We start from the raw sequence: 14,569 nt of genomic DNA on the forward strand, positions 1-14,569 counted from the left end.
ATGATCGTATTCATTATTTCTTTGAACTTCTTCAATAGGTCTAAGCTTACACATACTTCTTGGCCTCTTAATTCTACTTCCCCAAATCCAATCAATCCCTTTTGTTATTATTGGATTTTTCATTTCACCAGAATCAGTTTATTTGGAGCTTTCGTATTTCTGACACTCTTTTAAAAACTTTCCTCCCTTTAAAAATTATCATGAGCAATAACAAATTTGAACTTTTCTCCAAAGAACAAAAAAGAACATATGAAATTAGGAATAGCTTTTTAAAAAAATATGTTCCAAAACATTGTGGTTCTAACACTACCCTGATTTTCTGTATCCTCTTCTTTTTTTTTTCTTTTTTGTGGGGCAATTGGGGTTAAGTGACTTGCCCAGGGTCACACAGCTAGTAAGTGTTAAGTGTCTGAAGCCGGATTTGAACTCAGGTACTCCTGAATCCAGGGCCAGTGCTCTATCCACTGCACCATCTAGCTGCCTCTCTGTATCCTCTTCTAAAATTCCTTTTCTCTTCTGTATATTTTTTAATGATTCATTGATAATGCTCTTTTCTTCCTTTATTTGGTCTTGCTATCACTACCTTCTGCAAAATCCCCTTAAAACAAGTCCACCCTTACAACAAATAAGTATAGTTAAACAAAAATAAATACATACATTGGTTGGGTTGAAAATTTATGTCTCAGGGTAGCTAGGTGGTTCAGTGGATAGAGCACTGGCCCTGGAGTCAGGAGGACCTGAGTTCAAATCCAGCCTCAGACACTTGACACTTACTAGCTGTGTGACCCTGGGCAAGTCACTTAAGCCTCATTGCCCTGCATAAAAAAAGAAAGAAAGAAAGAGAGAAAGAAAGAAAAGAAAATTTATGTCTCGTTCTATACTTCTAGCCCATCACCTTTCTGCCAAAGCAGTGAGAACCATTCCAGGCACTATTCCTACAAGATTGTGACAGTCTTTTATATTCTTATATTGATCTTCTGTTATACACTTTTGTTTCTATCTTCTGCACCAGCTTTAAAAAAAATCTGTTCTGGTCAATGGTTTCCATTTGTGCCTTTAGAAAATCTTCCCTTTTAGCCTCAGTGGAATTATTTCTCTTTATGCCTTCAGAATAACAATTCTGTGAATTTCCTATATCTCCTGGGATGATTTTTCCTGCAATTAACAGCAATAACAGTGATGATGATAAATTAGTTATGTAGCATTTTAAAGTTTGCAAAACCCTGTATGTATGTATATACATACATACATACATATATATTGAGAGAGAACGTGTGTGTGTGTGTGTGTGTGTGTGTGTATGCCTCATTTGATTCTCACAAAAACTAGACCAGTTTAATTTTACAAATGAGAAAATTGAGGCTGTAGATCTTTAGATCATGGGATTCTATCTATCCTTTTTCTGAATGCTTTGAAACTTGCTCTCCTAAATTGATGATGCATATCAGATTCCACCCTGCTTTTCTTTTCGTCTCTTATCACAAAATCTGGGAAGTAGAAGTTACTTCCTGACCAGATTCTCATCATCTCTACCCCTTTGGTAACCAGTTTATCCTGGTTGCCAAGATTCAGATCCAAATGAGAAGTTCCTCCCATTGGTGTCTCCATGGCTTGAAAGATGAAATTGTCATTAAGGTATGTCCATTACCTTCTCTGCTTTTAGCAGAGGGCCCTCTAACAGATGTCCAGGTGGCTACCAAAGCTACTAGTCACTACTATTTCATTTCTCTGAGATACACCTGTAATCGCTTTCTCTCAGATTCCTCCATCTGATTCTTTCATCTGCCCAGGTACTCTGCAGCATCTGCTGATATATTGCATTTATTTTTATCTCCAGTGATCATCACACACACACATACATTCTCCTCATTCTGCATTTCTGCATCTTGGATTTTCTCTCATTCATTCATTCTCTCTCTCCTCCTCCTCCTCTTCCTCCTCTCTCCCTTTTCCTCTCTTTCCCCTCTCTCTTTCTTTCTCTCCTCTCTCTCTTCCCCCCTCTATATCTCCCCTCCACACACACTTTTACTTCTTCTGTTAATTTCAAATAAATTATACTCCCTTCATGGCCATATTGCAGTCCTGTATTTGATTCCCCTAAACCTCAGATTGAGATGGGGTTAAAGTGGCCTCCTTCCTTTAGGCCCTTCCTTTTACCTTGTTCAGTAGGCAACTAAGTGGTGCCATAAAGCACAGAGTGCTGGGCCTGGAGTCAGAAAGACCTGAATTCAATTGCAGCCTCAGAGCCTTACTAGCTATAGAGCTTAGCACAATGCCAGTCACATAGTAGATGATTGATAAATCCTTATTCTGTTTGCCTCCTCATTATTCTTTTTTTTTTTATTATTCTTTTTCAGGGCAATGAGGGTTAAGTGACTTGCCGGGGTCACACAGCTAGTAAGTGTCAAGTGTCTGAGGCAAGATTTGAACTCAGGTCCTCCTGAATCCCAGGCCAGTGCTTTATCCACTGCGCCACCTAGCTGCCCCCCCTCCTCATTATTCTTAATTTGTATATAGCTACCTGAGACTGGCCTTTATTGCTGGCTCCTTTCTCAGGTTTGTTTTTTTCTGTGAATTTGTGGGCATCTATACTGCTATTTTCCTAACATTATACTGTCCCTAGGTAATTTTACAGCTCCAGATATAGCTAGGAATTTCCCAATTTATTCTCTCAATAAGTCTCATTATAGTCTGGGTGCAAATATGCCATATGCTCCCATTAAATCACAAATTTGTGTATGTGTTCCCAGTGTGATAGGCCATGCTGGATCCATGCAGCTGCCATACCCCAAAGAGTGAGAAGAGCATAATACTTAAAATGTATACCACCTGTTTGGGGGTGAGACATCAGGATTTAGTCACTTTGAACCTTTCAGGATCTGATGTAATCAGTTGATGTTATGCATAAACAGAAGCTGCTTTTCCTGGCCTGGTTCTCATTGGTGCCATTTTCACCTCTTTCATGAGCATATTCTACATTGTGGTGTTAGCATTCAAAACAATCAATCAATACACATTTATTAAGTCCCTACTATATTGTAGGCACTATGCCAAGCACTGGGGATACAAAAAGAGGGAAAAAGTTCTTGACCTCAAGGAGCTTACAATCTAAGGAGAAAACAACAAATAAACTAATAAGACAAAGAAGCTATAAACAGGATAAATAGGAAATTATTAACAGAGGGCAGGCACTAAAATTAAGAAGGATTCAAATAAGGTGACTTCCCTGTCCTTGACAGTGAGAAAATTTTGTCACAAAAATCTTTTTCAATTTCATTCAGTTTATTTTTCTCCTTCTAGTTTCATCCTTAAAGGCCCACAGGACAGCTTTTAAAAATTGAATCTCTTGCCCACTCTCCCCCTTCCCCAAATTTTGTTGCTTTTGACTTTTACAATGTGATAATCTCACACCTCTCTTTTTCCTGAGGTTGTGTAAATGAAATGATTGTAAACTGGTGGTACTCCTGGCTACCTGTATCCCTGTGGTTGGCAGTAAGTCAAGTGTTTGCTGACTACAGAAGTTTTTAAGTTTCTTTGTTCTTATTGTGGAGATAGATACTAAAGTATTATGGTATTACACCTCCCAGTCCTGTGCCTGTCACAGAGTGGATACTTAATAAATGTTGATTGATAAGAATTAGCATCTAAATATCTAAACAGGTGTATCCTACCATCTCTGTTGCTCCATTGATCTGTAGCACAATTTACTTGCAAAGGTTCATGGACATTGCTGAGTTGAGATTTGGAGCATCAATGATAGTTGCAAGCTGAAGCTCCAAGGTGGACCTGGGGTCCTGATAGAAAAGAGTTTTGAATTGCTGGTGACCAATGGAGTTGAATTTCGTCTTCTGTTCAGGACACAAGTCCCCAGGTAAGCATGATACGATTCAGTAGGGCTCCATGAAATCTAGGGTAAAATAAGCTAGATTTTTCTTTGTACCTGCTATTTCCCCCATAGAATATAAAGTCCTTGATAGAAGAGATTGCTTTGGTTTTGCTTTTATATTCTGAGAGCTGTTGAATATAAAAATATAGCTTTTGTATCTGCCTGTCTCCTACAAACAAATCAGAGAAATAATCTTTAATCTCTCCTATAAATTAATAAACAGATCAGAGAAATTATAATATCTTATAATATCTCCTACTAACCAGATCAGATAACATGATATCCATACCTGTCCTCCTATGAAACAGATCAGAGATAGACAGAAAAAAAAACATGATATCAATTTAATACTTTGTCCTGTTAGGGACAAATTTAGTATGGGGATAGTTAATTGGGCAGCTTGCCATAATATTGGGGTTCAGAAAATAATGGGAGACATCCCTTCCAAACTGCCTTTTTTTTTCAGTTATTTCACTAAGACTAATAAGAAAGGAAATTAACAGCTTCTTTTCCATAGACAAATGAGGTTTTATTAATGGGAACAAATCTACCACACAGGTGAAGTTAATAAAGTCAGGGACAGTAAGAAAGGGAATAAGGGAAAGGGAAGATACAATCCACTTCTTAGATGATTAGAATCAAAATCTCTAGGGTAAAAAGGCCCCTAGGCACCTCAAACAAGCTCTGCCTCCTTAGCTACCCAGAACAGCCTAGCCCGAAGAAAAACTGACTCAAACCCCAAACTTGCCTCTAGCCCAGCTAGCCCAAAGAGCTAGCCTAGCCTCAACAAAACAAACTCACTACCACCTGGAATCTGTAGTTCTAGTGGTTCACTTCTCAGCCCCATGGAGGGGCTCCAGCTGAGGGAATATGTCGCTGCCCAAGAAGAGAAAGACAGAGTTGGTGGACAGCTGTGGCAGAGAGGGCATAGAGGGTGGTGAAGAAGACGATGGTGGAGAGCATGAGCTGGGTGGCTGGAGGTGGCCCGGGAGAGCAAGCAGGGCTCGAGAAACTGCCTCTCTGCCTCTCTCCCTCTCCCTCTCCCTCTCCCTCTCCCTCTCCCTCTCCCTCTCCCTCTCCCTCTCCCTCTCCCTCTCCCTCTCCCTCTCCCTCTCCCTCTCCCTCTCCCTCTCCCTCTCCCTCTCCCTCCCCCTCCCCCTCCCCCTCTCCCCTCCCCCTCCCCCTCTCCCCTCCCCCTCTCCCTCCCCCTCCCTCTCTCCCCTCCCCCTCCCCCTCCCTCTCTCTCTCTCTCTCTCTCTCTCTCTCTCTCCTCTTTTCCTTCCTGCCTCTCCCACTGGAAGGGAGGTTCTTTAGCCATCCTGAGTCTCCAATTGGTTCAAAATATCCCCTGGGCTCTCCCCGTTATATTTTGGCCAGGCCCATGTGGGTGTAGGGGAACTCCTAGGTGGGGCTATTTTAAGGTTACATCTTTTCAGTCTGACCATGATGAAGCAAAGATGGGGTCATGGAAACCCCAAATCACAATTAATTCCTTATAGTCCCAAGAAGAAAGACATAACACATGATCATGTGGAGAATTCCCTAAGGGAGAAGCTCAAAGCTCCCCTTCTTTCTAAGGGTTTTTTAAGGTTTCTTGCTCACTGGTTACAAGGTGATGTCAATTTTATTAGCATGATACAAATTAACCTAAAGCAAATACTGTAACAGGCAGCTTAAAAACAGAGGAAGGCTTTACCAAGGACAAGGATGTCTAGATATTTGCTCTATTTACTTTTGGGGGGAAAGAAGATAGGGAATGGGGACTCATTAATTGAAGTTTAGTCAGAGGGCATTTTGATTTGTTTACTCTCTTAGGGAGAGAAGTTAGTAAATATGGACTTATCTGCTAGCTATCTGGGTTCAACCTGAAGTTTTAGCCAAAGGGCATTTTCCAGGGTCTCATAAAATCCATTTGGATGATAAAGTACCTCCATCAAATCCAGGTGATCCATATATTCATATTAACAGAAGGGAGCAAACTGCCTGGCATATAGTAGGCATTTAAATGATTATTGAAGGCATCATATGAGTTTTGCTCTGGATTTTTTTTTAGCAGTTAGTACCCAGCATGACATCACAGATCCATCAACACATCCTTAACATGATGAGCTTTTATTTTTATTATGATCAACTTTTATTTGGTACATATTTATATTCTCAGGCCAAGAACATGATTTTCTCAAAATGTCCTCCTCAGTTGTCACCACTGAGCCCTCCTGTTTTTTGTTTGTTTGTGGGGAGGTGGGGCAATGAGGGTTAAGTGACATGCCCAGGGTCACACAGCTAGTAAGTGTCAAGTGTCTGAGGGTGGATTTGAACTCAGGTCCTCCTGAATCCAGGGCCATTGCTCTATCCACTGCGCCACCTAGCTGCTCCCTGAGCCCTCCTGTTTTGAGAACTAACAGACAAGGCTGTCACTTTGGCTCCTGCCCGGTTGATCAGACCTTTTTTTATCCTGGTTGTGTACTAGCTTTCCAGACCTAGACTTCACTGCTATGTTTCTCTAATGATATCCATATTGGTCACGTGTCAAGAAGGTGATTTTGAGCTATACCAGAGAGTTAGGACAGCTTTCTAAAATCAGGAAGAAGTACCTAATTAGTTTCTTTGGAGCCTATTGTCACCAATAAAAAACGAGATGAACAAACTCTGTTAGGACTTTGGGTGCATAAGGCACTTTTATTTAAAGAAAAAACATCCAAGGCACAGACCAGAGTCAAGCAGCATATTTCATCGGACAGATTGTATCATTATGAACAAAAGCACTCTCTTTGTAAAAAAGCGGGCCGAAGCTAGGTACAGGGGAAGAGGACTAGCCTGGAGGTGAATCGGTTCTTAATCCTGGCTCTGCCATTAGTTGGCTCAACAAATCGCTTGATTTCTCTGAGACCTAATTTCCTCCCCTTTGAAAAAAAGCACGTTATACTGGGTGCCTCCCAAAGGTCCCTTCTAGCCCACATTGTCTATTCTATTCAAACCTATAGAATTACAATGATTACTTTTTCCAAAAGTATGCCAAAAGAAATAGTATTAAAAATCATTAAACTACTGTCTAAACTACATGCGTGTTAGTCCTTTTATATGTTTAGACTGCATAAACATATATGATCATAATACCGGATCTCCACACCTATCGAATTCTGTTGCGAACCGTGAAACTTTTTTTTTTTTTTTTTTTTAGGATTCATGCTACAAACTGGAGGATTTAGAAGGAGAGCCGCAGCTCAAACAGGGCACTGATGTAGTCCCCGTTCTCAGGATCCAGCTTCAGGGCTCTCTCATAGCACTCAATGGCTTGTCTCTTTTGCCCCCTTAGCTTGTGAACGAAACCCAGGGCCCCCCAGCTCTTTACATCAACGGCATTCTCATAAAGTCGCCGCGTGGCCAATCTCTGCAGAGCACTAATCAGTTTGGAGGTAATAGAAGACTCGACTTTTATCTTTACGCCTTCTAAATAATGGTAGATAGCGGCATCCTCACATTTCCTGTGAGTCTCCTGGAAGCGGCCGTAATGGAAATGGACCTGTTGCTTGTTTTCGTCTGTCACATGCTGCAGGTGAAGGGCTTTCTGAAATACATCTTCTGCCTTTTCATACTGTCCCGCCTCTGCGTACATGTTGGCCAGGTCTGTGTAGGCAAACACGAACATGGAATTCTGTTCCATGGCTGCTCGAAAATGAAATATGGCAGACTGAATCAGCTCCCGTTTCTCTTTTTCTTTTTCCCTGGGTCGTTTTTTGGTCGACTGTTTCACCAGGATCATCAGCACTTTGTAGCAAACGCCTATCTGGTGATGCAAGAAAGCAGAAGTGGGTGTTGCCTGCAAGGCGATTTTTAAGAGCTGAAGGGCTTTACTGGGGGAGTTTTGTCTTCGATAAAATTTCGCTGCATAGCGAAGGACGTAAGGCTGTGAGGACATCTTCTCCAAGGCCTCCCGAATATACCGTTCTCCCTCAGCTTCCTGTTTTAGGTCTTGAAGTTTCAGGGCAAGAAGCGCCATGACGAAGGTGTTGTCCGGATTTAGTTCAACTGCTCTCCGGAGAGGGTCCAGGGACGATACCCTTTGACAGGAATATTCTTTATCGTCCAGACGATAGGCTGCGATGGCAAAGCCAGAGTTAAACTCGGGGTTGTCGGGTTCTATTTTCAGGGCTTTCTCAAAACATGCCTTGGCCCTCTCATAATACTTCCTTCCACACTTTAGCAGAGCCCACCCTTCTTCACAGTAAACCTCGGGGCACTCTATCTTATAACGGGAGGAATTTGGAAGCTTCCGGTAGCCTTTTTGCACCTTGTCTGCATAATACTGAGCTTTGGGAAATCTTTCCATGTAATAATATACCCAGGCAAAATTTCCCCAGGTAACGAGGCTTCTTATTTCCACCTGATCGGCATGTTCCACCTGGATTCTCTCTTCTGCATGTTTTAAGCATCTCAGTGCCTCCTCATTTTGACCTTTCAGATGTTTGACATAGGCCAATAGATTATAAAGGGTGACTTTGGATTTCATGTCTAGGAATTCAATCTGGTCAATTATTGTGTCTTCTAGATTAAGTAGATCGATGTCTTCCTTCAGCAAGTTCCATGTAAAGTGGCATTTCAGCTGCCGCAGGATAATTTTTAAGGAATTCCTAGGCATTTGACTGCAAAAGATAAAATCAATTTCAGTTTAGAAGAACCAAGGGAAATGACAAGGGTTCAATAATTCCCCAAACAGTGAAATCTCTTATTTGCAGAATCATGATTTTCCTTGTCCTTTGAATAACACCTTCCCCTCCTTCTGCAGACCTGAACTGGTAACTTAACCTGCCATTTGATGCTTGTAGGAGTAGTAGCGGCAGCAGCAGTAGTTGTTGTTAGTAGTTGTCGGTAGTGGTAGTAGTAGTGGTTGATAGTAGTAGTAGTAGTTCTAGTAATAAAAAGAGGATCTGGGTTTGAATCCCACAAAGTCTGTGATCTAGACCAAATCCCTTCTCATGGACAAATGTTTCTTTAACCATAATAAAATGACTAATAATAGTATACATCTCACAGGGTTATTGTGAGATTCAAATAAGATAATGTAGGTAAAAGTGTTTCACAAACCTTTAAAGTCAACCTAGATGTTATTTAATTTTATTTCATTAAATCTGAACTCATGTCACAAATGCAAATGAAATTTGTGAAACAGAGGCTGCTTTGCAAGCTACTAATTAATGCTTTGGGCCTTTGGTAGAAAACTACTTAGAGTTTCCCAACAGCAATTATTATATAAAAAGTGCTACTAGGAGGCCCAAGCAGAGGAGGGATCTGTAATAATCTACCTTTTAAAGAAAGCTCTCTCAGTTGCTTGGGATGGAGAAAAACTCCCATAATGATTTATTTACAAAAGCCATGGGCATGCAACGTGAATTCATTTGTGTGCTTTGGAGTCAAAGGGCAAGGATTCAGATTTCAGCCTTGCCCCTTACTGTGTGACCCTGGGGAAGTTATTTAGCTAGTCTGGGCTGCCATTTTCTCATCTGAAAAAGAGGGAGTTGGACTCTATGGCATCTCAGCCACCTTTCAGCTCTATATTTCTGATTCCATGTAACTATGATTCCTCAGCATAGGTTTAACAAAAAATAGCCCAAGCACATGGCTCTTCTCGGCAATGATCTCACTAGACCACCCAGCTACAGTGAAAACCTGAAGGCATGGGAGAGGGTTAGTGTAGTAATCAAATAAAACTTGCAACACAATGAACGACACATTTATGGCTATAAATTGTGGTTGAGTGATATAGTAATGAGGCACAAATTCTTCAAGTAAATGACTGCAGTGACCAAATATTTCTGGGGCCAGCTAAACGAGGAGGAGGATGGCTGGTAAAGCAGCCTTCGTGACTAGACAAATCACTTCTTCCTGGGCTCCAGTGTTTTAAAAGTCTAAAATGAGGGGAATCAGACCAGATGATCTCCATGATTCTCTAATATCTAAAGGTCCCTCTGAGGACCCTTTGATATGTAATCTAAGGGGTCTTAATACCCTGTTTCTCTAGCAGGGCATGTAGCTAGCCCAGATAGTTTAAGAACTTAATGACAGATGCACCTGTTCCTAGGTGTCAGGAACAAGGACAGGGTGGCTTCTTTGCACCCAGAGCCACTTAGCTTAAGGCAGAGTAGCACCTGCTGAATGTGGGTGTGAGGAGACAAGACATAGAGCCAAAATGAGAGGTGGCTTTCCATATAGGCAGCATAGATAAGTCAAACAGTAATTCAAGGGAAAATGGAAGACCCTAAATCTCAAACTTTTATATACATATATAAACATTTGTATTTTTATATATGCATACATGTGTATATGTATGCCCATACAAATTTATTCTATAATTGTATATCTATATAATATGTATATGTATAGATATACATCTCTACCATGAGACCTGAAATTATGCCAATTAAAGGTTCATGTAGGCTAACAAATCAACCACTCTGAGAGGGGGGGTGGGGTGGGGATGGTTTATGTCATTCACATCAGGCAGGGTTGAGTTATTCACTGCCTTTATTCAACATTTTTAAGCAAGTGAAATTGTGTTAAAAAGATGGGCATGAAGGGCAGCCTGATTTAACTGAAAGAGGAATGGAAGAATAAGCAACAGACCTGGTCTCTACTTCTGATCTGAAAATTAACTACATGTATGACCCTGAGTGAGGGACATGCCCTCTCTGGGTCTCCTTTTTGCTATTTGTAAAATGGGAGTCCACTAGTGAATTTTTGAGATGGAAGAGACCACAGAGGTTATTTAATCCAACTTCTTCACTTTACAGATGAGGAAATTGAGGCACAGAGAAGTAAAAGAACTTGTTTGATCCCTGATCTGTGAACTGAGAATCAAAGGAAAGGAATAAGCATTTATTAACTGCCTACTATATGCTAAACCCTGCAAATATTTCATTTGATCCTTGAAACAACCTTGGGAGGTAGAGGGGGCTATTATTCACTCCATCTTACAGGTGAGGAAACTGAGGCAAACAGAGGGTAAGTGACTTGGTCAAGGTCACACAGCTTGTATGTATTTGAGCCTGGATTTGAAGCCTCAAGGCCCAGCATTCAATCCATTTCATCACTTCCAGAGACACTATTATTCAGGAGAAATGGCTAGTAAGACCTTGAACCTCTCTGCACCACTATTTTCTCATTTGTCTGGGCTAGAAAGTCTCTCAGACCCCTTCCAGCTCAATAGTTCTTTATTCTTTGATCTGTTCAGTCAGTTTCCAAGAGAGAGCCTGAAGGGTCTGTCTGTGGAGCAGAATGTTGCTTTGGCTTGGTCATCTGTTCAAGTTTATGCATGTTGACTGACTGATGGACTCTTCAGCTTTCAGGTTGATTTGATCAAAGGCTTTTGGCTATATTGGGGCATTAGGGAATGTCTCTCTGCTCCCCAATCTGAAGCCACTTACATTTCTGTGTGCCTCATAGCCATATATGGTACTCAGAATCTATACACACAATTGTCCTTTGATTGGGTTTCTTCTTTCCTGATTCCAAGAAGAGAGGCTGGCCCTGAGATGGGGGAAGAGGTGATTTGGATGCATGGAGGGACCTTGGGTAAGGATGGAATGTAGACTGTCATAGAATTACAGACCTAGACATAGAAGTCCTTCAGGCAGGGGGTTATCTTTGCCTCTTTTTGTATCCCCAGTACTTAGCATAGTGCTTGGAACATAGTAGGTGCTTAAAAATTTTTATTGTTTTGTATTTTGCAGGTGAGGCAACGAAGGCCCAGAGAGGCTGATTGACTTTTCACCAGGTCACACAGTAATTGTCAAAGCTAAAGTTTGAATCCAGGCTTTCTTATTTCAGGGTTAGCACTGTGTACTATACCATCCTCCTTTCATTTGATTAAATGTGTTGTCACATTGCATGCTTAGTGTAAATTAGTGGCAGACCTCTCACTTGGGGCCTGTTACTCCCGGTTCAAAGATAATTCCTTTGCACTACCCTTCTGGGTGGGTGGGGGACATTACAAAGGCAAAGGGGCCCTGATGGTAGAGATGCCAGGACATGGAAAAAGGGTGGGGATCCAGAAAAGGGAGAGGGGAGCACACTAAGGACAAACTTTACTTGGAAATTTTGTGCAGATTGGGGATCCTCCGCCCAGTCTCAGGGAAAGTGAGAGAGTTAACCATCAAATCATATGTGTTGACGAAGAAATGGCCTTAAAATAAGGGGATTAAAAGCACGGAGGTGGGCACCCCTTAAATGACCAGCTCATTTGGATAAACTCTTTTATGACCCTGGACAGTACTGGAAACTCTCATACTTCTCAGGCAGTTGCAGAAGCACAAATTTGGACTCTGATCAGGGGCCAAAGTGGTGGAAGGGGAGGGGAAAGCAGAAGGAGTGAGAAAGGGGGAAAAGATAATGGGGAGCAAAGATGCAATCTCTCCTGCCTAGCAATACACTTTCCACTTCCAAAAGATCAGGGCTTGGTCTGAGAGAGCAAACAGGCAGTGTGGGACTCAGTCCTACACTGCTTACGTTGGCAGGATTTCTATCTCCCTCCTAGCAGTCTTCTGGAACAGGAAGGGCTCACAGACCTCACCAGCTGCACATAACCCGAACTTTGGTGGGCAGGGTTTACACCTCCCCATAACCTCTGCCAGAACAGGGAGCAGTACTGCTGCATGGATGAAAAAAAAATGGCTGTCTCTAACCTCAAGAAAGCAAGTTTGCTCCTCCCCTCTCCCTCTCAAGCCTCACTCCCCCTTTTGTGAAACCCTGGGTAGCCTTCCTTGGGACCATAGGGAGGCAGAACCACAACAGCAGAGGATCTGTGGAAAGTCCTATGCAAACAGCCTGGGCTGCGAGGGGTGGGGGTGGGGGTGGGGGTGGGCAGAGTGGGTAGGGTTTGGGACTTTGGCTCCAGCCAGAGGCTATACAGTTCCTGCCCATCCCGAGGTATCAGCTCTTTGTCTACTGAGGGAGGAGCTGGGCTGTTAGAGGGCTGTCTCGTCCCCAAACACACACTGCAAAAGATTCCAGGCGGACAGTCTTGGTTACACCCCCATTACCACAAAAGTCAGAAAATGTGAAACATTTCCTTTGTCATTAAAAAAAAAAAGCAGCCCAGACCTTTTCTTCTTTCCCTGGAAAGGTTTTGTTTTGAAATTAAAAAGTCACCCACTCTGACTCCACAGTTTGAAAAACAAACAAACCCAAATCATTATTCAAAGTTTGCAAACTTAGCATAGTATGTTTCCTGCACCTTTCGGGGTGAGCTCCATTTCTGGCTCTAGATTTGGATCCCCGGGGCTCTCTGGTGTTCTTGCTTCTCCCCCTACCCCCGAGATGGTGGGAGGGCTGAGCAGTCCTTGAGTCAGGGCAGAGAGGATCCCTGAAAGATCCCCGTCCCACTGATGAGAAACAGCCATTCGTGCCTGTCATTACTGGGTTCTGTCTTGCTAAAGAGAGCCGCGGTCCGTGCCTGTATTTTTGGGCTTTTCCTTACTCAAACACCTGAATGCAAGGAAAATCTCATTTGGAAAAGTTGCAAAGGGATTAAGGAGGTTTGGGAGCAAGAAGGCAGAGAAAGCCATTTATTTACCTCATGCTGGCTTGGGGCGGCAGTAGTCCCGGGGATTTCTTTTCTGCTCTTCTGATTGCTCCTTCTCGCAGTTTCTTAGCTGGGAAAACTATAGGCTTGATTGTTAGGAGTTTTGTTGTTGTTGCTGTTCCTTCCTTTTAAAAATTATTTCTTGTTATTGTTTGTTTAAAGTTGAGCAACGTGGAGAAAAACGGAAACCGGAAAGTGAGACTGCTTCCCAACTGAGCTGGATCCTGTTGTGGGGTGGGTGGAATCTGACGTGAGTGGAAAGCTCTAAGTTGAGGGCTGTCAGAGGCCCTGCTTCTCAGAAGAAACCCTCACTTGCTGGAGTAAGTATTCTGTTGCAAGCTCTTGCAGAGAGCTGATTGATTTCTCCGGAGAAGGGATATTGGGGAGAGTGGGGTCCAACCAACACTTACCACAGTGAGTCCAAGTACCATCTTTTGTATTTAAAGGTGATGCCACTGAGACATCCTCTGTATATTTTGTGATTGGAATGGCTTTTTCAGGACTGGTGATAAATTTGAGCTGACCCAACCATAAATACCCAGCCCCCGTATCCTATATTCATAAACGAGTGGCCAAAAGTGGTGTGCTGGCTATGACAAAGCAAAGTTTTTTACTTTTAAAATATTTCGTTGATATCTTTTGTTTTCACACCACCCGCATTTCCAAAGAAATCTCTCCCCTATCTCCTACCAGTAGGGCCGTACTGCATTACAAATAATGGGGAAACAAAAGGGTTTCGGCAAAACTAACCAACACATAAACTAAGTTGGCAGTATGTGCACTATTCAGAACTTGTGATCCTCCCACTTCTGCAAAGAAGGTCTTGAGATATGTCCTATCTCTTCTTGAGACCAAGCTTCATTATTATAATTACACAGCACTCCCATTTTTCCCCCATTTTTTAAACTTACATTTACATTGTGGCTATTTCGTATATATTTTCCCAGGTCTGTTGATTTCACTTTGTATCAGGTTGTTTTTGTTTTGTCATTGAAAAAGCAGCACAGACCTTTCCTCTCTTTTGGGTGTGGGGTGGGTTGGGGTGGGAGCAATGAAGTTAAGTGACTTGCTCAGGGTCACACAGCTATTACGTGTCAAGTGTCTCA

At 42.2% G+C, this 14,569-nt stretch overlaps 1 protein-coding gene across 1 annotated transcript; it reads right to left on the minus strand.

Moving 5' to 3' along the window:
• Positions 1–6,538: 6,538 nt before the first annotated feature.
• LOC122744384 (interferon-induced protein with tetratricopeptide repeats 5-like) lies at positions 6,539–13,758 on the minus strand. The gene is made up of 2 exons (XM_043989858.1): positions 13,455–13,758; positions 6,539–8,529 (listed from the first exon to the last, which is right to left on the minus strand). The coding sequence occupies exons 1-2, from the start codon at positions 13,457–13,459 to the stop codon at positions 7,092–7,094; spliced, it is 1,443 nt and encodes a 480-aa protein (XP_043845793.1). The 5' UTR covers positions 13,460–13,758; the 3' UTR covers positions 6,539–7,091.
• Positions 13,759–14,569: the final 811 nt, after the last annotated feature.

Source organism: Dromiciops gliroides, chromosome 2, assembly GCF_019393635.1.
Source record: "Dromiciops gliroides isolate mDroGli1 chromosome 2, mDroGli1.pri, whole genome shotgun sequence".
Taxonomy (NCBI): domain Eukaryota; kingdom Metazoa; phylum Chordata; class Mammalia; order Microbiotheria; family Microbiotheriidae; genus Dromiciops; species Dromiciops gliroides.